We start from the raw sequence: 24152 nt of genomic DNA, 5'->3' as shown, positions 1-24152 counted from the left end.
GAGGGAACCAAGTGCAAACTCGAAAGCGGCAGAAGAGAAAAAGCCTCCAGCTCACTTTTACAGATGAGGAAACTGAAGCAAACAAGGTTAAGTGACTTGACCAGGGCCACACAGATAGGAAGTGTCTGAGGCCACATTTGAACTCAAGAAGATGAGTCTTCCTAACTCCAGGCTCAACCCTCTATCCACTGTAGCACCCAAGATGCTAAAAATGTCAGGTTAAGTTCCCATTTCCCCTACAGCCCTTAATCACCCAGAGTAGACTCCCCACTCCCAACCTCATAAAAAGGAAACTCTCTTGGCTCAAATAATGGAGCTCAACTAGAAGCTCACCCTCTCTGAACTGTGGTTTCCCCACCTGTGAGATATGAATAATTGTTCGAGTTGCCACATTCTTTATTGGAGCTAAGGGAGCTTGAAGGGATGAATGAAACCACAACCATAAATAACTTTGGAAAGGTTCAGAGTATCCTTGTTTTCTGTCCCAGGCAGGAACAGAATACTTTCTTTCTGAGTTCATTCCAACTCCTGTCCTTGCCTCCTGCCCCGTTTCAGGTCCCTCACCGGGGCTGAGGTAAGTCGCTCACCTCCACTGGATTGTCCCATTCTCCCCTTTTCATTCCTGATACCTCCCATCATCCAGCTCACCCTCCCCATCCTAACCTGATACGATCCTCATCCAGACAGTCCACGATGTCACTGCGGTCATTCACCAAATTCACATACTGATCCAGAAGCTCCTGCTCCCTTTTCTTCTCCCTTGGTGTCTTCAATGACTCTGCAGGTTTAAAAGCATAATGGCTTAGCCTGCCCTGCCTGTTCTGAGTCGCTCAAAGTGAGCAGAGATATTCCTCATTAAGTGGTTAGTCCCTATTTCTCCTGCAGGTGGCAGCACCTCTTCTTCTCTCTGATGACAGCATGGATGTCAAGTAACTGGGAGTCCATGACAAAACAGCCTTCCCAAAAACACAGAATCATATATAATCTGAGGATCTGGTAGGGACCCCACAGGCCATCTAATTCAACCTCTATGGCTGACAAGATTAAGACTCCTTCCTTGACTCAGGAGCTGAGGGTATTTTAAATGCTTTCAACTAAGTGACAGAGATCTCAGAATGATGTAGAGGGAAAAGCGCAGGATGAGTGGTTAAGCTGTGTGACTTTAGACAAGTTGCTTCATCTCTCTGAGCCTCAATTTCCTCAAAATAAGGGCTTTGGGATAGACCGTTCAAAGTCCCTTCCAGCTTTCAATTTTATGATTCAAATGCTATGGTGACTGGGGCGGCTAGGTGGCCCAGTGGATAAAGCACCAGCCCTGGATTCAGGAGTACCTGAGTTCAAATCCGGCCTCAGACAATTGACACTTACTAGCTGTGTGACCCTGAGCAAGTCACTTAACCCCCATTGCCCTGCAAAAAAACCCAAAAAAACAAAAACAAAAACAAAAAAATGCTATGGTGAGAAGACTCCAAAGGCCATAAGCAGGAACTGGGGTAACCTAGAGAACACATGAGGGTGATGGGATAGCTATCTTCAAGTACATCAAAGGCTAAAAGGAATCAGACTTGTTTGGCTCCTCAAAAATAGTGCTAGTAGCAATGAGTAGAGGTTGTATGGGGACAGACTTGGGCTCCATATAAGGAAGAAATTCTTAAAATTTAGAACTATCCAGAGTGAAACATGCCACACCTAGTGGTACTGGGTTCTCCCTCACTAGAGGTCTTCAGGGAGACCCTGGATAACCACTTCTTAGTGGATGCTGGAGACCAGTCTCCTGTTCATTTGAGAGGGGATTATAGTATGGAAATATGTTTAATGTGATGATTCACACATAACCTATATCAGATTGCTTTCTGTCTTGGGGAGTGAGGAGCGGAGGGAGGGAGAAAAATTTGGAACTCAAAATCTTATGAAAACGAATGCTGAAAATTATCTTTACATGTAACTGGAAACAAATAAAATACTATTAAGATTGAGAGGGGATTAGATGGCTTTTAGCTTCCTTCCAAGACTCTAAGATGTTGTGAGTCTTCAATTTCATCCCAGCTCTAATATTCTCTGATTCTCTGAATTCTGGAATTGTCCTTTTTAAAAAAAAAATTCTTTTTTGTTTATTCAATGTATTGCAGTCTTGTTTTTACATCACCTTTCCTTCTAGAGATCCCTCCTCCTTCACCTAGTGAGAGAACCATGCCTTGTAACCAAAAAAAAAGATTTTTTAAAAAAAGAAGAGAGAGGTTCAGCAAAACTAACCAGCACTTCAATGGATCTGAGTGTATGCGCATTATTACACACCTATATGATTCTAAGAGGATCCTGCCAGCAATGATTCCAACATTTGACAGTGGGAGCAGGTATCCTTCTGCCTTTTACTACATGGGGCAGGGGGGAGGCTAAAGGGCCTGGTCACCTACTTACCTGGTTTTTCCACCAAGCGGCGAAGTTCACCTTCAATATCAAACTGCATCTCCTCCAGACGCTGCTCTTTGGCCCTGGGGAAATCCAGCACAGAAACAGATTCCATAGTGGAATTCCATAGGCTCAAAGTGACCTGGGTGGGCCTCACCTTTGCCACCCAACTCAGGGCTAAGGTCACATGGGGATACTGTTCTCTCCCTGTTAAAAAATGTCTTCCCCTGGGGCAACGAGGTGGCGCAGTGGATAAAGCACCAGCCCTGGATTCAGGAGGACCTGAGTTCAAGACCAGCCTCAGACACTTGACACTTACTAGCTGTGTGACCCTGGGCAAGCCACTTAACCCTCATTGCCCTGCCCAAAAAGAAAAAAAAAGTCTTCCCCAATAGCAGCCCAGCTCTAGCTCTCTCCTTCAGAAGAAGAATCTGGGGTGGGAGAAGTCCCCTGCTCAATCTCCAATCCCAAGGGCATAAAGGAGCAAGCACAGAGTGATGTGCCCTGCCCCCAGCTCACAGAAGCCATGGGGTGGGGCGGAGATTTCAAGGATTCGGGTCATACTCACTTGTACATCAGCTCTGACTCCTGCCTCAGTAGCAGCTGTTTCTCATGGATGAGTTTGAACCACTCTACCATGAGGGCATCTTCAGAGTCATCTAGATGACAAGAAGGGAGGACAGGTAGTCTTAGACCAACACAGCTGGGGCACCCTGAATGCCAAAGGTGACCAGGCCGGACCCACCAGGAACTGTGTGCAGCTGAGGCACCCAATGCTTCCACTGTTCCCTGTCCACCGTTGCCTCAAATAGGGTGAACCTCAATGAAGACTGCTCTTCTGCACACCTAACTAAGAGCAGATACCCAAAACCCCAGCTTTGGGGGTCCCTGCCTTGGGGGAGGCCACAGCTAATGCAGCACAGACCTCCCAGTTAAAGCATCTCATCTGGGGGTCCTTTAAAGCTTCTGAACAGCAGAAGCCCCTCCCTGCCCCCAAACGGGTTGAGCACTGGAAGATGAAACCTGAAATGGAGAATGAGGCCAGAGACTGAAGCGCGCAGGGGGTCAGTTTCAAGGTCCAAGGCAAGGGTGGGGATAGGGAATCAGGAGACGAAGCAAAAATGCCTAGAGGGGCATCTTGGTGGTGCAGTGGATAGAACACTGGCCCTGGATTCAGGAGGACCTGAGTTCAAATCCGACCTCAGACACTTAACACTTAGCTGTGTGACCCTGGGCAAGTCACTTAACCCCAATTGCCTCACCAAAAAAAAAAAAATGCCTAGAGAACCAAGCCTCGCCCCCCCTACCCCCCAAACCACAGAGTTATCCCAAAAAGATTCAGAAATTAGACCCCAAGGCCTGGGTCACAAGTCAGAACAAGGGGAACTCAGAGAAGGTATGGGTCAGAATGCCAGGTCATATTGAAGAACGGGGCCTCCCTTCTCAGTTCCTCCTCATGGGAGGAGGGGCTGGGCTAGTCCCCGTCCCAGCAGGCAGGGGTAGCTGGCCGGTAACTGTAGCCAAGGAAACATACCAGGCAGGAGCCCATCCCTGACCCCACGCTCTTCCCACCGGAACCTGGGGCCCTCCTGCTGACTTACCCCCTTCAGCTTCCCGGAGCTTCCTCTCTAGGTCTATGCCTTTCAGTTCTAGAGAGTCCAGCTCTCTCTCAATGTCCTGGATCTTCTTTTGGATCTCTTCCTCCGACACATAGTCAGGGTGGAGCTAAGAGGCAGAAAGAGAGAGGAGGAAGGTGATGACGCGAGAGATGGCAGAGTAGAATTAGACTTGGAGGCAGGAAGAGCTTGGCTCAGATCCTGCTTCTGATACTCGCTAGTGGAATGTTCCAGGGAAAGTCACTTCATCTCCCTAGGCCTCATTTTACCCATCTACAAAATGAGGAGTTGGACCTGACAACCCATAAAGCGCTTTCCAGTTTTAAATCTATGATCCTCTGACCATTGCCTGCTCCCACTTCCAGTAATCACTCATCTCTTGAGTAATACAAAGTGTGGAGGGATGCAATTTAATTTGTCATATAAGTACCTACTGTGAGCCTTCCCCTCATTCCCAATATGAGGATCTAATTTGTTTTTTGTGAGGCAGTTGGGGTAAGTGACTTGCCCAGGGTCACACAGCTAATAAGTGTCAAATGTCTGAGGCTGAATTTGAACTCAGGTCCTCCTGAATCCAGGGCCGGGGCTCTATCCACCACGCCACCTAGCTACCCCCATTCCCAATATGAAAAAAATAATAATAATTACAGGCCCAATCCTTTCCCTATAATGACAGTTCCTTCTATTTGCCCTTCATGATCATCTTCCCTGCCCCCACCTTCACCCACTCCCCCCCATCTCTTCCAGCCTGCGAATCTCTTGCTAACTATTTCTCTTTTCAAACACACCTTGACTGGAGATGTCACCTCCTTCTTTGAAGAGATGGAGAAGCTTATTGGGTTGTAGGGCTTTTCTGAAAAGGAAGCAAAACCCACCAAAATTTTCAATAAAGTGAGACTTGGGCTCTTAATACTCCAACTCCTGGTGCTGGGTATTTCATTGACCGTCCCCCATGCCTGGAATTCTCTCCCTCCTTATCTACATCTGGATTCGCTGGCTCCCTTCAACTCCTGGTGAAGATCCTCCAAAACTCACAGGGTACAAATAGCCCCCTTGTAGCCTGTGTCACATTCATTCACATCCCCCCTTCCCTTAACCACTTATTTACTCAGCCAACCCCTCAGGTCCCGACTGCAATCTCTAACGTTCTCTGTAGGGTCAGAGCCCTCTTGGTGAGCAAACAGGACCACAAAGATACCACACGAATGTCACAAGGTTTTCAGGTCTACAAATACTAAATGCCTGATGAAGCTTTCCCTTAATCTTTGGGCTATTTCTCTTGAGGGGAAACCGAGGGGAGAAGGAAGGAAAAGCATTAACAATATTGAGGCAGGGGCAGCTAGGTGGCACAGTGGATAGAGCACCGGCCCTGGAGTCAGGAGGACCTGAGTTCAAATCCGGCCTCAGACACTTAACACTTACTAGCTGTGTGACCCTGGGCAAGTCACTTAACCCCAATTGCCTCACTAAGAAAAAAAAGAAGATTGAGGCAGCGGAATGGGAGGAGGAAGGGTGGAAGCAGTCTGAAGTGGCTTGGACCCCCACCACGGGCAGGGAAAGCCCCAGGCTGACCTGGCTTGTTGAGCCGACTGGGCTTCTCTGGAGGGATGGGCTCTTCCCACTTCTGCTCAGATTTCATCCAGGTGTCAGAAATATCCAGGTTGGAAGGTATAGAGAGTTTCTTCCGGCCCTCTGGCAAAGCAGTTGAAGCTATATAGGGGTCAGAAGGAAGAGACAGACAGACAGGGATGATGAGGGCCAGGCGAACTTACAGTTCTATTTAGGGCCATATCATCCTCAGCCCTGATTTCTAAAGCAAATCTTAATCCACATGCACACCAGAATTCATCTTCCTTCATTCCCCAACCACACATTTATTTTTTTACCTTGTTCTCTTAGTTCTAATCACCAACCCACCCCAAACCTAAACCACAGATCCCTAGGAGTGAAGTTGTAAAAAAAAAAAAAAAAACCTCTGAACCCCAAGATTTATGTTTGTTGCACTGAATAGATTTTTTTTTTAGTTGTAGGGATGGGTTTGCATCTACATTCTCACCTAAGCCTCTCTAGGGATGAATGGCACACCCCTAAGTGAGCCAGCAGACATGAGAACTTTGCTGCAAAAATCAGTCATGAGAACAGAGTTTGGATCTCAGCCCTGACACTGACTACTTGTGTGACCATAGTCAAGTCCCTTAATCTCTCTGGTCCTCAGTTTCTTCATCTGCAAAATAAGAAAGCTGAAGCAGATGGTCTCCAAAGTCTCTCCCAATGATCAATTAGATCAATGATCCAATTACCCTAGGAATATAAATACTCAAGGAGATTAAACTGGGGCCAAAGTAACTAAGCCAGTGCTCAAAGCTGGGAAGGGGAGAGGCTGGGAAGGAGAAAGACATGACAGAATGAATGAATGAAATAAGTAAGTAAATAGCTGAATGAATGAATAAATAAATAATTGAATATATAGATAGATAAATGACTAAATACATGAATAAACAGATAAATAATAACAGCTTCGATCTCTGTATCACTTTATGGTTTAAAAATCCCAGGTCTTCCTGACTCTGATAATAACAATAGCCAATATTTACATAGCACTTACTGTGTGCCAGGTACTATGCTAATTGCTTTATAATTATTATCTCATGGGGGCAGCTAGATGATGCAGTAGATAAAGCACTGCCCTTGGATTCAGGAGGACTTGAGTTCAAATTCGGCCTCAGACACTTGACACTTAAGTAGCTGTGTGACCCTGGGCAAGTCACTTAGCCCTCATTGCCCTGCCCCAAAAAAAAAAAGTTATTATCTCATTTGATCCTCACAACATCCCTGGGAGGTGGATGCTGTTATTATCCCCATTTTACAGATGAGGCAACTGAGGCAGGCACTGTTAAGTGACTTGTCCAGGGTCACACAGCTAGTATCTGAGGCTGGATTTGAACTTGGGTCTTCCTGACTCCAAGCCTGGTGTTTTATCCACCTGTACTCAAGTCCCAACATTCTATCCCCAAAGCCACATTACCTCTAATGTGAAATGACTTGCCTGATCACACAATTATGTTGGAGCTGTCACTCAAATCCAGGCAGTCTGCTCCAAAACAAACACTCTCTCTACCATACCATGCTTCCTCTCAGGGAACTTAGAATGTTCTCATATTTAAGAAGCAGAACTAGGAGAAAGGAAGATTGCCATAAAATCTGTGGCAGCTCCCCAAAGTCAACTTCTTTGGTCAGTTTCAGTCATGTCCAATTCTTTGTGACCCCATTTTAGGGTTTTCTTGGCAAAGATACTACAGTGGTTTGCCATTTCCTGCTCCAACTCATTTTACAGATGAGGAAACTGAGGCAGATGACGTTAAGTGACTTGTCCAGGGTCACACAGCTAGTAGGTGTCTGAGGTCAGATTTAAACTTAGGAAGATGAGTCTTCCTGACTCCAGGCCCAGCGTTCTGTGCACTATGGCACCACCTAGGTGCCTAGAAGAAAGGAATACTGCCAAAAACCTGTGGCAGCTCCCAAAAGACAACTTCTACTACCCCAAATACTAAGGCTCATCTTCTACTGGAAGGTCAACCCATCTCCTCTAAATGTTTCTTCCATATCTTAATTTAGGATCATGCTGTTTCTTTCTCCAGTCATCAAAGCTAGGCCTGAAAGCCCAGACTAGATAAAGAAGTGGGTAAGATCCCTAAAAAGAAAACTAATCAGGGGCAGCTAGGTGGCGCATTAGATAGAGCACTGGCCCTGGAGTCAGAAGGATCTGACAAAAAAAAAAAAAAAAAGAAAACTAATCAGAGGGAAAGAAAATGGGGAAAGATGCAAAGCAGAAATGTCAGTCCCAGCCACGAACCTCCCATACTTCTCTGCATGACTTCATTAAGGAAGGCTTCAAATGAAAAGCACACCACACACAGAAATATGCGTGAACATACATGAGAACACAAGGATTTAGGCACTGAAAAACATGCATACACCAAGGAGCCCATAGTACCTAAAGATACACACACATAAACATACATATTCTGAAACACATAAGGCTGCAGAGACAGAGAAAGGAACGAACTGAAAAAAACAGAAAAATACACGCAGAGGGTTGGAACTATAAATGGACGACATTTCTTTTCAAAAATCATCTGCTCAAATATTTTCATAGCAGCATTATATGTAATTGCAAAACAAAAAAGACCAAACAAACAAAACGAGAAACAACCTACATGTCTAGAAAGAGGGGAAAGGTCCGATAAATTGTGGTATACTAATATAATGGAAAGATGAGAAAATATGACAAAGAGAATTTAGGAAAGACTTCAAAGGGAGCAGCTAGATGGTACAGTGGTTAAAGCGCCAGCCCTGGATTCAGGAGTACCTGAGTTCAAATCCATCCTCAGACACTTGACAAATACTAGCTGTGTGACCCTGGGCAAGTCACTTAACCCCCATTGCTCCGCCCAAAAAAAAAAAAGACTTCAAAGAAATAATACAAAGTGGAAGAAAAAGTAAAATCAAAAGAATGGAGTTTATGATAATGATGATCTCAGAATAAAAGGTACAGAGGAAAAGGAACTAGCTTTAAAGTCAGAGGACTTGGGTTCATGGACCTCTACTTACTACCTATTCAACCAAGGGAAAAATCATTTTACTTCCCTTGGCCTTCATTTTCCAATTTTGTAAAATGAGGGGGTTAGACAAGAGATAGCCTCCGAGGTCTCTTGAAGCTCTAAATCTATGCTCCCTTGAAAAAAATAAATGAGAATGACTGGACAAAGAATCTTGATAGAAACTTGGAATAACTAGAAAAGTTTCATGATACATGATGCATTTAAATTCATTGAAATGTAAATAATTATTAAGCAAATTTCTTGGCTCATACAGGGTATCCTAAAAGTCTTAGTGTCATTTTAAGCTATTAAAACTATTCAAGCTCTTACAAACACAAGAAAATTTTGGGGACATCCTGTATAAATAAAGGCAGCTAAGTGACCCAGTGAGAGCCTGGAGTCTAGAAGACTGAGTTTAAAACCAGCCTCAGACATTTACTTGTTGTGTGATCCTGGGTAAGTCACTTCACCCTGTTTGCCTCCGTTTCCTCATCTATAAAATGAACTGGAGAAGGAAATGGCAAACCGCTCCAGTATCTTTGCCAAGAAAACCCTAAATGGGGTCAGGAAGAGTAGGACATGACTGAAAAGTGACTGAACAAAAAATATAAACAAGGAAACTTGATTAATAATTATTTACATTTAAATGAATTCAAGCTGTTAATGGCTTAAAACTACACTAAGACTTTTTTAGGATTGTTGCTTAATTGTTAACATTTCTAATAAATTATTTGAATTTTTAAGCACTCATTGTTGAATGTTAATTCCTATTTGGCTATTTTCATGAAAATATTTGTTTTATTTATTCAAATTCTAAAAACTACACATGGAAAGACTCCATGTCTCCAACACACACATATGACACACACAAATAAACCTCATTCGCACAAGGACATGTAGCAATGAAAACACAGTCAGTGACATTAGAGAACAAAACAAATATTCTAATTAGGGAGTATATACCCACTTATGCACAAAAATCAGCTCTTATTCCTTCCAGAAAACACCTTTTCCCTTTAGTCACACTTGAGTTTTTCAAAACTAAGAAAGAACCTAAGACTCCTGTAACATAAGCCACTACTCACAAGCCAGGGCCCACCTCAGTTCTCAGGGCTTCCTCCAACCTCCCCCATGACAGACAGAATAAAACACAAGCTTAGAGACAAACCAACTTAAGGAAAGGCCTGTGTCAAACAGGGCCCTGTAAGAGAATACGCTGCCCGGAGCCAGAGACTTTTCTCCAAGCCAGACCATTTCAAGTAATATTTACTCACTGGCTTGCCACTGAGTTGTTTGGGTGTTTTTTTGTTTTTTTGTTTTGTTTTTCTTTTTGTTTTTTTGTGGGGCAATGGGGTTTAAGTGACTTGCCCAGGGTCACACAGCTAGTAAGTATCAAGTGTCTGAGGCCGGATTTGAACTCAGGTCCTCCTGAATCCAGGGCCAGTGCTTTATCCACTGCACCACCTAGCTGCCCCCCACCACTGAGTTGTTATAGAAAGAAGGCACTTAACAAATCTTTGTTAAGCTATACAAACTGGAGTTTTTCCAACAGAGGGAATAGGTTTGCCCTGGGTCATCCACACTTTTCCACCCAGTCCCTCCCACCTCGGATGGATGACACAGCTTTGTGAGATATTCAGTATGACCTTGGATATGTCACTTAACTCTCTGGGCCCCAGTTTCCACATGTGTGAAATGTAGGCATTGAACATGGTCTCTAGAGCTCCTTTTAGCAATGAATTTATTATTCTATGATCTTTATAGCCAATTCCTTAAGGTTTAAAAATACCTTTCCTTCTCTAGTCCTTTCCCTACCAAACTATCTTGTATGACCTCAGTTCAAATCTCACCACAGACACTTACTAGCTGTGTGACCCTGAGCAAGTCACTTAACCCCAATTGCCTTAAATATCCAGGGCTATCTCCAGTCGTCCTGATATATATCTTGCCACTGGACCGAGATGGCTCTGGAGGATAGAGTGAGGTTGGTGACCTTACATAACCCTGCCTTACTTAAATCCAATTCAGGGTCAGCTAGATGGCGCAATGGATAAAGCACTGGCCCTGGATTCAGGAGGACCTGAATTCAAATCAGGCCTCAGACACTTGACTGTATGACCCTGGGCAAGTCACTTAACCCTCATTGCCCTACCAAAAAAAAAAAGTTTCAATTCAATTCAGTGCAAGTCATGACATCATCTCCCTATGTCATGGTCCTCTTCAAAAACAAAGGACAAACAACAACAACCTTGTATTATAATAATAATAATAGTTATATAGCACCTACTATATGTCAGGCACTGTGCTAAGCGGTTTATATTTATCAGCTCATTTGATCCTCAAAACAATCCAGGGAGGCAGGTACTATTATTATTCCCATTTTAAAAATGAGGAAAATAAGGCAAACAGGGTTAAATGACTTGCCCAGGAACACAGACAGTAAATTTCTAATCCAGGTTTGAACTCAGGTCTTCCCGAGTCCTGGCCATTGCTCCATCCATTACATCACTTCACCACACAGCTGAAAGGGTTTTATAGGCTAGACAAAGGGGATGAAAAACTGATTTTAAGCAAGGAAGTGAATATGCCTATGGCAGGCCACAGATTGTTAGCAGGGTCAACAGCGAGCATTGGCCCAAACTATTGGAGAAGAGGACAAAAGAAATAGCATCCTTCCACACTCCCTTCCAGAAGATGCTAAAGGAACTTCTGTATCTTGGACCCCAACAATGACAGACTAAATGATAATACCCATGACTGCCAAAGCCTGTCCTGGCCCCAGCCATGCCTGGAAGGAAAACAGTACTTGTGGAGATGATGCCCACAGCCATTCTTTCCCCTTCTGATTAAAGGGAAAACACTTAGGATATTTATCTATGGGGCAAGGGAGTGGGCCCTGGTTAGTTAGTTAGTTAGTTATTCATTCATTCATTCATTCATTCATTTATTTATTTATCTATTTATTTATTTATTTGTTTGTTTGTTTGTTTGTTTGTTTATTTATTTGTTTATTTATTTATTTTTGGCCGGGGCAATGAGGGTTAAGTGACTTGTCCAGGGTCACACAGCTAGTAAGTGTCAAGTGTCTGAGGTCAAATTTGAACTCAGGTCCTCCTGAATCCAGGGCCGATGTTTTATCCACTGTGCCACCTAACTGCCCCTGGGCCCTGGTTATTATTGGGAAAGGTGCTGGCTGAAGTGGGGGTTCTGTCCTTCAGGGTTAGACTCAAGGTGTTTCACATACCTGCTGAGGAATTCTCCAAAGGCTTCTTGGGAATGGCCAGCCCCTTGGTCTCTACTGGAGCTGCCTTTTCCTTTGGCTCTGGAACCCTATGGGATGAGATGAGATGAGAGTAGGAAAGAAGGGATATGTGTTCCTCCCCCCTCTCCCCTTCTCCCATTATTCTCATTCTCTCATATGCTCACTCGCGCTCTCTCTTTCTCTTTCTCTCTCTCTCTCACACACACACACACACACACACAGCCCTGATCCTCCCACGTTAAGAGGGATTCCCCTCACTTATCAATAGACCCATTCCCAAACCACTGTTTGCAAATTCAAATTTTCTAATTCAATTATGTTGCAAATGTACCACGAATCTGCTGCTTAAAGTACAGGAGATGAATCCTGGGTAAAATGAAGAATCGTTTTGTTGGCTGTTTTTTTTTTAAACACGAATGATCATCCCCCTGATTCATTTGCTTTGTAAGTTTGGAATTTTGTATAATATACTAGGTATTCCTAAAGTGAAGCAGCCTGAAGCAGCCCCTGGTCCAATTATTACTATTAATATTGATAATAATAATGTAATGCTTTGAGCATTTGAAAAGCTTAAGTAGTTTTGCCAATCACTTAACATCAATTACGTATATGTATATAATATGCATGTATATATGTGTGTGTGCATGTGTGTATACACATACTCATATATATGTATATATACATATATACACGCATACACACACAAACACACACACACACATATATATATACACGCATTTTTAGCTTATTTTTTCCAGACTACAACCCTAGGAGGTAGGTGCTATTATCATCCTACTTTACATGAGGAAACTGGGTCTGAAAGTTAAATGACTTGCCCAAGTCACACAGCTAAGAAGTATCTGAGTCTTCCTAACTCCAAGTCCCCACACTCCATCCACTCTGCCACCTAGATGCCAAGTTGGCTCCCCACACTCTATCAGATCTGTTCCTTACCCAAAGGAAAAGAACTTTGCTCTATATCCTAGAGCTGTGTTTTTCTTCCTCTATTCATTCTCCTTTTCCCCTCCATTCCTTACATACACATATACACGGGCGCACGCACACACATGCACACATGCACACAAGCACACATATACACACACAAGCCTCCGTGCAGACTTCCCTAAGCTGGGCCTACTGATCCTTCTCCTACAGATTTCTATGCCAAGCCCACACCCAGCAAAAACATATGCCCTTGGGGCGGCTAGGTGGCGCAGTGGATAAAGCACTGGCCCTGGATTCAGGAGTTCCTGAGTTCAAATCTAGCCTCAGACACTTGACACTTACTGGCTGTGTGACCCTGGGCAAGTCACTTAACCCCATTGCCCCGTTAAAAAAAAAACAACAACAACAACAACAACATATGCCCTATGTGATAAAATAATGGGATTTTGGCAGATACTCAAAGGCCCACCTGGAGATTAATCTAAACTGATTGAATAGTGAGAGTGATTGACTGCTGATTAGCCCACTTCAGATTAACTAGATTGTAATCACACCTGGCTGGCCCTTAAGGAGGAATTGTTCTCAGAAGCTAAGGTCTTTGAACTCAACTGGAGACCACCTTCAAGTCCAGTGAACCAATAGATTTGGATGATGCCTACCAATCAACTTGAAGCAGTGTGTAAGGACCTCCTCTGCTCCAGACCTATAAAAAAGCTTCCATACTCAGTTTGAGGGAGTTGGTGATTGAAGCAGGTTCCTGGCGGAAGACTTGAAGAAGAACAAGACCAGGCTGGAACTCTAGGCTAGATAGGCCTTTTCTTAACTTTCTGAACTCCACGTGAATACCTGGTATGCTTTAGTAAATGCTTAATGCCCAAAGACTGGTGCTAAAGCTTCTAATTTAAGGTGACCACACATTAGATTTTTCTAGACAACACATTTAGAATTTTAGGCCCTCACACCTATAGACCCCAAACCTCTTTGTCTATTCAGCTCAGACATGCATACACAAATATACAAAGATAAAGTATGGGAAGGTAGCTATATACATATACACAGGTAAACACAAGTATGTGACCAAACATAAGTCTATAGACAGACACACAGTTAACCTCTGAGTGTGCACAGAGTTGTGTGCATCTTGCACACCATTAGTATTGAATAAACTGTATCTTGTGCATATCAGAACACATGCTATATATGTGTCTACCTAAGTATAGGTGCATGCCAATATGTACCTGTGTGTTGGATGAGCAAATCACTATACATAAACATGTATATGACTGTGTTCACTAACTTTGCATGGATGGAATTATAGCCCACATGCATGGGCACACATCCATACACAAACATATATGCCTGCCCATTTCCAGAAAATACTAAAAAGTAGACTGTTATGCATCCATACACAAGTAAACATGTGCTAATATTCACACATGCACTTTGTCATGTGGTACTTTTGAGTTTCTGTCCCTGGCACTTAGTACAGGCTTCATGTGCCCCTGAGTTACTCACCTGTCCGCTGAAGATATTTTCTCCACAGGCTTTAGTCTGGACCGCCAACTTGCAGGACCATTGAGTGGGTCAGCAGTAGGGCTGGAACCCTGACCTAGAAGCAAGAACACCAGATAAAATACTTGGTAGGGCCAAGTACTTGGCCTACCCAATGCCTACTGTGGGAAGGGTTCTTGGTTCAGGACTTTGGAGAACCCCACGGTAGTAGCTCATGACCAGTCCAGCTCCACTTTATAGAACTCAAGTTGCCCTTCTGAGCCTGTTTCCTTCTCTGTAAACTGAGAGGCTGCACTAGCTGCTCCCTAAGACCCCTCATATTTCTAATATCCTTTGATTTTCTGGAACTGCCTTGTTCTCCCTGGTAAAAAGAAGCAAAGAATAAGAATAAGCTAACATTTATACAGCACTTACTATAAGCCAGAGACTGTGCTTTTCGATTATTTGATCCTCACAACAACCCTGGGGGATGGTGCTATTCTTATTCCCATTTTACAGATAAGGAAAATGAGGCAAACAGGGGTTAAGTGACTTGCCCAAGGTCACTGGGCTAGTAAGTGTCTGAGGCCAGGTTTGAATGCAGGTCCTCCTGACTCCAGGTTCCAGCACTCTATCCACTTGTCCAAATCCAAAGATGCTGCATATACAGTACAACCTCTCATCTTACAACTAAAGAAACTGAAGCACAGAGAGATAAAAAGACTTGCCCAAGGGTTTCACAGTGAGTCCTCAGCAGAGCTAGGACAAGAACCCAGATCACTAGATGTCTAGTCCAGAATGGCCTCTCTAGGTAGTCACATCTACATCTCTATCTCAGACTGCTTGCTATAACTGTGAGGGGCTTTCCAAACACCAGCCAGGTGTAATCCAGTTAAAGGGGAAAATACTGGCTTAGAAGAAGAGGGTGTTTACCAGCCCTAGGTCACACCTTCAATATGCTCCCATCTCCTCCTTCCCCACCTTCCTCTTCCCTTAGACCCTCCTATTTACCTGTTTCCCAGAATTCCCACTAGCAGTGCCCTCCCCCCCCCTCTCCCCCCAAGATCAAAACCAACCTATCTGGTTTCTCAAACCCTCAGGACCTTGCTACCTAAACTAATAAATTAATATTTAAGTTCAAGTGTTAAGTGACTCATAAAGGCATCTCCCATGGGATATTTGGGAGCAGCTAAGTGGCACAGAGCACCAGGCCTGGAGTCAAGAAGACTCATCCTTCTGAGTTCAAATCTGGCCTCAGACACTGACTAACTGTGTGACCCTAGGCAAGTCAATTAGCCCATTTGCCTCAGTTTCCTCATCTGTAAAATGAGCTGGAGAAGAAAATGGCAAAGCACTCCTGTATCTTTGCCAAGAAAACCCCAAAAAGGGGAGGGGGCAGCTAGGTGGCACAGTGGATAAAGCACCGGCCCTGGATTCAGGAGTACCTGAGTACAAATCCAGCCTCAGACACTTGATACTTACTAGCTGTGTGACCTTGGGCAAGTCACTTAACCCCCATTGCCCCGACAAAAAAAAAAAGGGGGGGAGGTCACAAAGAGTCAGACACAACTGAACAACAAAAACATGGAATATTTGCATTTTAACAGGGACCTCCAGGAGAAGATTAAGAATAGCTAGCATTTATATGGGGTACCCCCAAAATCTCAGTGCATCTCTAAGCTTTTAAAGCTTTCCACTGCACTAAAAATTTGGGGAACCCCCATTTAGCTCTTCAAGGTGTGCAAAGTCCTTTACATAGATCAACAGAATAATAGCTAATGGTGGAATTTTAGGCAATCATGACAGGCAAATGGGAAAGATATTCAGGGAGGAAAGGGGGCCTGCCAGGAGTCCTTCAAATCATATCACATAGGTGACTAGCTATACTTTATCCACTGTGGCACCCTTCTGCCAAGTCATCTGTGCAAAGGCAGGATAGGAGGCTCATAGAGCACTCTGCTTTGTGCCCGTAGCTAGCTAAATACCATTCTGAGCACACCTCAGTCAGTCAGTTAGCATTTAGTAAATGCCAGGGACCATCCTAAGCCCAGAAATTTTATTTTTAAAGAGGCAAAAGAAGTCCCTTCTCTCAAGTAGCCCACAGTAGCCTGTGCTAACTTGGTAAGTTAAGGAGGAAATAAATTCTGACACTGGCATAATAATATGGAGAAAGGGGATACCGGGAAGTAGTCTAATGGTATACAACACAATGAAAACATACCCTGTCGAAAAGGAAATGAGGTTAGTATGAGTTGTTCTTGATGAATAGTCCACGATGACTCATCTCTACCTGGATGTGCTACCATTACCTCCAATTCAGCAGATCTAAAACTAAAATTATCTCTTTTTCTGAGGCAGCTAATAGAGTGCAGGACTTAGAGCCAGGAAGATCTGAGTTCAAATCCTACCTTGGACTCTCACTAGTTGTGTGCCACTTAACCTTCTACCTCAGTTTCTTCATTTGTAAAATGAGGATAATAATAGCCAGGGATATTGTAAGGACCAAATGAAATAACATTCATAAAGCATTTTGTTGACTTTAAAGCACTATGTAAATGCAAGCTATAATAATAACAATTATTATTATTATTATTATCTCTCCCCCTGCTACTTCCTAACTTCATTAACATTTAGGCTGTCATCCTCAAGCCATCTGACTTTTCATTCTTCATCACTCATCATGTCCAATCAACAGCCCACACTGGCTGACAACCTCTTCAACATGGATTACATCAGCTCCTTCTTCTCAGCTCTCACTATTGCCATCATAGTTCAGGCCCTCATCTTTTCGCCAATGGACAATGGGCAATGTCTCCTCTTCGGACTCTCTATCACCATCCTAAAAGAATCCTTCACTTCCTTCAAGATATGCCTTTTAGGGGCAGCTAGGTGACGCAGTGGATAAAGCACCGGCCCTGGATTCAGGAGGACCTGTGTTCAAATATGGCCTCAGACACTTGACACTTACTAGCTGTATGACCCTAGGCAAGTCACTTAACACCAACTGCCTCACCAAAAACAAAAACAAAAACAAGATATGCTTTTCATATGAAACCTTTCCTAATTCCCCCCATCCCCCACCACTAGTAAACTCCTTCCCTAGTTACTTTGTATTTGTTGTCATTCAGTCATTTCAGTCTTGTCCAACTCTTCCTGACTCCATCTGGGGTTTTCTTGGGGAAGATACTGGAGTGGTTTGCCATTTCCTTCTCCAGATCATTTTACAGAGGAGGAAACTGAGGTAAACAGGGTTAAGTGACTTGACCAGAGTCACACAGCTACTAAGTGTCTGAGGCCAGATTTGAACTCAAGATGTCTCTACAAGGAGTCTGCATATATTCTGCATATGCTTCTACATGTATATGTTATATCCCCTGCTGGCACAGTAAATCCTGGAGAACAGAGACTGTTTCATTTTTTTGTCTTTGTATTCCTAGTAACTGGCACACAGTAGGTATTTAATAAATGCCTGTTGATTGACCGACCAATTGATTGATTAATCTTGAGTGTACAGAGAAGTTCTATGGGTACATCAATGAAGGAAGGGGCCAGGTGAGGCTTGTGGGGGTGACTGGATAGCCCCTGGACATATTCCTTGTTTGTGGGCCCACAGGCTTTGCTGCTTGCCCTTCTGTTGGCTCAACAGGATGAGTGGTGGTGGGTAGGTCCCTGTGGTGGGGGCAGTGTTTATTCATGCCTGTGCTTCTCCCCTTGAGGGAGATGGTCCATCTGTGGCCCAGGGCCAGTGAAAGCTATGCCCCGGAAGAACGTCCTCTGAATCACCCTTGTGCCTTTAGGGAGTGTTTGTGCTGACAGGAGCGGGGCCCTAGCAATCAGAGACTGGGGGACCCTACAGTAATATTTCAAAGCAGAAGAATAAATGAAGGCAAATCATATTGTGAAAGAGAATAATACTTCAGAGCAGCCTAATAAAAGAGGGAGGGGAGGGCAGCGGGGAGCCTCACCATTTACCACTAAGGTGTCTGGCTTTGGTCTGGCGTTTATGATCTCGTTGCCTGGACGGGAAAAGGAGGGGCTCTTCCTTGCTCTTTGGGGTGATGCTGATGCAGAAACTTTGCCCTTGGATGAGAACTCCGTCACTATGCCAGACAGGGAAGATGCAGTCTCTGGCTTTGTCTTGGCCGTCCCTCTCGGCCCCTCAGTTTTAGGATCTGGGGTCAGAGCACGGGAAGGGGTAGGAGATGACCTGGTGGAAGCAATAAGACACAGAGAGAGGTATAGGAAAGGTCTCTGGGATCCTGCCAGGTCCTTCCATGGAGAGATGCATCACTCTCTCAAAGCCTTTCATTTTTAGTCAGTTCTCAAGGCTCCACACTCATGGAAGGAAGCAATAGATGTTGAAATGACAAATCAAAGGCTTGGGATGGTTCTCTGTTTGTTATGGGGAGGGGTTTTGGTGTGGGAAGAGTGATTCAATGGATTACTTTGCCAATTATATTTGGGTTAAGTTGACTCATTCATTTGGGTCTGGACTCCTCAGCACACACCAACCTATGGTTTCTGGCAGAGGCCCAGAAACAGGCTGGGTGGCAAGCAGAGAGAAGCCAACCTGGGGTTAAAAATATACCATGATAATCCACATATGGGAAATCCACATGCAAATAACCAAGAGCTGGCTGCAACTGAGGGTATATTTATTGAACATCCTCATGGATGAATGAATGAACTTTTAAAGCTTTGTTTGAGTTACTATTTGTACTTAATAAAAATTGCATTTCTTTAAAAAAAACTCCACACACACAGATATACCACCCGACAAGGCTGGCCAAGCCTGTCATAAAGTAAGATTGAAGATGCTACCATGGGGACACCATCCCTTGGGGATCTAGACAGTCCAAGCTTCGGGTATGGGGAAGAGAAGATCTTGGGCTTTTCGGGCTAGATATCAGTCTGTTGTTTCTTAATATGCCCTCTTTCAAAACACCAAATCTTCCCTTCTCACCTGAAGGGCAAGAGCATCAGGCTCTTATTCACCCGTTGAGGAGGAGAAACGCTACACTGGGCACAAAAGTATTTACAGCTGCTCTTTTTTGTGTGATGGCAAAAAAAAAAACCCAACAGGAAACCTGGTGGGGAGGGAATGCCCATAGTTGGGAGAAAGGCTAGATGAAGAATGGCACGTAATGGAATGAGATGCTATTGTGCCCTCAAGTCCCAAAGAAACCTTGAGAAGTTTTATATGAACTGATGCAGCCTCAAGGGCTAAAACAACTTACACAATAGCTACAAAATTGTAAAAAGGAAGGATTTTAAAAGACTTAAGAACTCTGATCTTGCAATGACTGACCATGATTCCAAAGGACCAGTGACAAAAAATACTACCTGCTTCCTGTCCAAAGACATGGTGGTCTCAATATAGAAAACAAAGTGTACATTTTTGGACATGGTCAACATGAGAATTTGTTTGGTTTCAATATGTATATGTGTTATTAAGGGTTCTACTTTTCTTTTTTCTCAGTATGAGGAAGGGAGATATAAAACAGAGGAAAAAATGCTTGTTAACTGAAAAAAATAATTTAATTTTTAAAAAAAGAAACACTAATTGATCTCAAAGGGTGATCCAACTTAGTAAGATTGAAACTCCAAACTATGGGTTTTTTTCCTTTTCCAGCCCCAGGGATATTGGCTCAGATCTTCCAGGTTCCCTGGAAGTCATGACTACCATGGTAGTCAAACACCTGAGGGTTTTCGGGACTATCTTTTGTCTTACCTGTCTGTACAAATCCACTCCCTTCCACTCTAAAAATCACCTCTCATGCCATCTTGTATGCTCTCTCTCTCATGCATGCCATAGGTTGTCAGCTGCTGGCTTACATAAACACATAGTTTATGTGTGGTAGGAGAAATAATAGGTCCTTAACCTTTTTTTGTGTCCTTTGACAGTCTGATAAAATATATGAACCCCCTTTCTCTTAATGGTGTTTTCAAATGCATAAAATAAAATACTTGGGTTTACAAAAAAATCATTGAAATAATTAAGAAAATATTAATTTTTTAACAAGTGGCTGGACTCCAGGTAAAGAACCCATGATGGAGAGCACATGAGAGGGAAATTCCTCTTACCTGCTAGGATGCTGGGCAGCAGTGCCCTCCTGACCTATCATAAGGTTCTTCACAAGGAAGTTGCGAGCCTTGTCCTTCATGCTGTCCCGTGTAGACAGAGCAGGAGCACCTGTGACCCCCGAGGGTGTTTTCTCAGCAGCCTGGGAGGAAGTAAAAGTCAGACCATACTCCTTGGGAGCTGGGGGTTTGTCAGCTGAGGCCCCAGAAGACTGGAAGAACTTTTCCCGGGCTTGCTGTGTCTTGGACACAGAGGAAGTCCAGCTATTGGTGCTTGAGTCTACTTTGGGCTGAGAAGCAGCTGGACTTGAGTTTAATTGGATCTGCGGAGCAGCACGGAAGTCTGATTTGATCTGAGAAGGGATGCTCTGAGATGCTACTTGCGTGTCTGATCTGCTCCTAGGAGACGTGCGTGGGCTCGGAGGAGCCCCACTAAGACTTGATTTACCCTGAGAAGAGGTCATGTGAAAGTCTAATTTGCTCGGGGCAGAGGTCGTGGGTGGATCTGATTTTCCCTGAGCAGATGACCACCCCACAGGGGAGCTATTGGTAACACCACCAGGCTTGCCTCCTGCTGGAGAAGAGTTCTGGGTAAATCGGTTGAGGAAGGAACTTGACTTCCGGAGGACCGGGCTGATGGGGCTGGGGGAGCTTGTGACCCCATTGCCCACAGAAGATGGACTCCATCCAGCTGACTGGACAAAACCCTTGGGAGTAGAATTGCTGACAGGCTCTCTGCCCGGAGGGTTGGTTTTCTGTCCAGCTTCCCTTGGTTTGTCTGGCTCCCAGGTCCTCCGGGATGTACCAGGGGATGTGGTATCCATTGGAACAGGGTTGGTCTGGCTCGAATACCCAGGCTGCTTTCGATCTGTGCTAGGAGACTTAGAATGTGGGATGGATGCTTTGGTATGGTGATTCGTACAGACAAAGACGCCAGGTTCCCCTGTGGACTTGTAGGCACCTGAGTGGAGTGTGTTGGAACACTGCTTGCATCTGGGGATATAAGAGAGATCATGGGGGGTGGGGAGTCTCCCAAGAACCTAAGCTTATAAGCTCCCATCTTAAAGCATCAATTCCAACCAATTCCATCAATTTCAACAATTCATCAACATGCATTCCATAACCATCTGCTACTGTGCTAAATTTGTTGGGCAAAATAAGAATATAAATAAGACACTGACTCCCTGTGGCTGTGACCATCTGACTCGTTTAGTGTAGTACCACCTAGAAACTTTTAAAACTTAGAATGATCAATGCCAAACCTGATAACATCCTTAAAAAGATGTAAGATATATGAGGAGACTACCTCTGGAACTGAAAGATATATCTTATTCTCACACCACTGTCCCATGCCCTCAGCAACCCCAAAGACAAGTTATTCCTCTGCTCAAGAATTTTCTATGACTCCCTATTACCCACAGTCATATTCAAACTCCTTTATCTTGCCTTTGAGGCTTCTCATAATCTGTCACTTTCTTGACTTTTCCAGACTCATCTCATGTCACTCTATGAAGTATCATGCTCTAGCCTAATTTGTTTATTCTCTGTCCCCTGAGTTTCCATACTTCTGTCCATATCTTTGCTTATATTTTTCCCTGTGCCTAGAATAGCCTTCTCTCTCCTCCAGGTTTGATGAATCCAGTCCATCTTTTGAAACACAACTCAATGCCCACCATCTTCTCCCCGAAGGCCTTCCTAGATAGCCATAACCTTTTCCCTCTGGCCTCATGTAGCACTTTTCAATACTCAGTTATCTGGTTCTCCTACTCAATGGCAAGTTCCAAAAGGATAGATAATGCATCTCTTCTAGCCTTTATCTCTCCATGCCTAAAAAAGTCTTCTGTACAAAGTCGGAGCTTAATAAACGCTGGTTGCATTGGAGTCAGCACCCTCATTTGTGCACATGCTAAATCTCACTGTGCTTACCCCAAAGGGTCCCTCATGTGCTGGCTTAACCATACCAGACATTCCAGGCTCTCTATATGAAGTGCTCATGGTACCAAGTGATCATGCCCAGGAGAGCTCTGGGGGAAGGGCAGCAGATGGGAGGACTCAGAGGAGTCTATCCTGGGCTAAATGGAGAGGGATTTTCCTAGGAACCCACTTCTGACACTTCCTACCTATGTGACCTTGGGAAAGTTCAAAAATCCAATTGATGAGGATCCTCATTCCCAGTGCATTCCTGATGAATCTAGGTCTGGCTGTACTTGGGTTAAGCCAATGAGCCAAGTGACCAGGGGCTGAGTTTCTAAGCCGATCACCATGATTAAATAGAAAAGTACTTGGACCTGAATATAGCAGTGAACTTGGAGCCAGGAAGACCTGAGTTCGAATTCTGCCTCAGATACTTACTGGCTTTGTGACCTGGGGCAAGTAATTTAATCTTCCTCAGCTTCCTTTTCCACAACTGTAAGACAGGGATAGTAATAACACCTACCTCTTAAGCTTATTTTGAGATCAAGTTAAATGAGATAATCTAAGTAAAGCACTTTGCAAAACTTAAAGCACTCTATAAATGCTAACCAGCATTGTCATCATTTGTGTGATTTTGGGTTTTCTCATCTGTAAAGTGGAGATTGGTAAACTAGGTGGCGCCATAGTGCAAAGAGTGCTGGGCCTGGAGTCAAGAAGACTCCCTGAGTTCAAATCTGACCTCAGACACCTCCTAGCTGTGTGACCCTGGGCAAGTCACTTCAGCCTGTTGGCCTCAGTTTCCTCATCTGTAAAATCATCTGGAGAAGGAAAAGGCACAAGATTACAGTATCTTTGCCAAGAAAACCCCAAATGGGACCACAAAGAGTTGGATACAACAGAACAAGGACAAAGTAGAGATGACAGTATTGTACCACTTACCTCCCAGGATTGTGATAAAAGGAAAACCTTTTGAAAACTGTAATCACCACAGGAAAATATGTTAATATTATTGAACTAGATGACCCATCCAGCCCTTTTCTAGTTTTCAGTGTATAAAACTATAAAGCTATAGTGCTTCCTGGCAGATATTTATTGGGGGGGGGGAGGCAGTAAAAGGGACCTACCTGAAACAATTCCTGTGGTAGAGCTTCCCATCAACCAGGTACCTTTGCACCAGGTGCACATGTTTCTTACATATTGCACAGATACTGCTCCTGGAGCCCCGGGGGCTCTCACTGCCCGTGGAGACCCGGCCCTAAGGGAGATAGAGAGCCCATCATTAGGTCAGCTTCATGAGCCAGGCACCTGGCAGGGATCAGAACCCAGGCTGTGCTCAGCCACAGGTATGATGATCTCTGGGAGGAAAGGTTGTTATTGGCAGGGGCAAAAAGTACACAGCAAGAGATGGGAAATTAGATGCATAGCCAGCACTTGTCAGAGGGTGAGTTCTTGGTTTGGTCCATTATCACTCTGTGACCTGAGACAGGCTATCTCCCCTGCCTGGGATGACTCTTTCCTTCCCCACTAGGCTATCAGCCTTAAGCAACCTGTTTCTGTAATGTGCTCCGGTAAATTATGCTACCATTAACACCTGATGAACTTTGGACTTTGCTCTCTATTATCTCCAGTGGCCCTGAAAGCTCCAATAATGGGTCAAGGCTCACTTGTACCTTACTCTGTTATTTCTCCACCCATCACAGCTTTCTTTTTCACTTAGTGGCTAATAGTGAAGATAGTGAGAATTTGGCCTTTGTCTGGATTTATCAGCAATAAAAAAGGCCACACCCAGACTGATCCTGAGGGAGGAACCACTCATTACTTCCATACTCATTC

The 24152-nt window shown here is 44.1% G+C and overlaps 1 protein-coding gene across 4 annotated transcripts in view; it reads right to left on the bottom strand.

Annotated features, from left to right (window-relative positions):
* MICALL2 (MICAL like 2) overlaps positions 1-24152 on the bottom strand; it is a 74964-nt gene that overhangs the window by 9478 nt on the left and 41334 nt on the right. For all 4 annotated transcript variants that reach the window (XM_043979436.1, XM_043979439.1, XM_043979437.1 and 1 more), the window contains 11 exons: positions 23444-23574; positions 20409-21398; positions 18290-18531; positions 14349-14442; positions 11871-11956; positions 5598-5735; positions 4814-4878; positions 4011-4134; positions 2978-3068; positions 2419-2492; positions 664-778 (listed from right to left, as the gene is read on the bottom strand). In XM_043979436.1, the coding sequence (XP_043835371.1) occupies positions 664-778; positions 2419-2492; positions 2978-3068; positions 4011-4134; positions 4814-4878; positions 5598-5735; positions 11871-11956; positions 14349-14442; positions 18290-18531; positions 20409-21398; positions 23444-23574 (2150 nt within the window). The remainder of the gene's footprint in view (positions 1-663; positions 779-2418; positions 2493-2977; positions 3069-4010; positions 4135-4813; positions 4879-5597; positions 5736-11870; positions 11957-14348; positions 14443-18289; positions 18532-20408; positions 21399-23443; positions 23575-24152) is intronic.

The sequence above is a fragment of the Dromiciops gliroides genome, chromosome 1 (genome assembly GCF_019393635.1).
Source record: "Dromiciops gliroides isolate mDroGli1 chromosome 1, mDroGli1.pri, whole genome shotgun sequence".
NCBI classification, from domain to species: domain Eukaryota; kingdom Metazoa; phylum Chordata; class Mammalia; order Microbiotheria; family Microbiotheriidae; genus Dromiciops; species Dromiciops gliroides.
The sequence above is the reverse complement of the archived record's forward strand: the minus strand, read 5'-3'. Positions and strand labels throughout refer to the sequence as shown.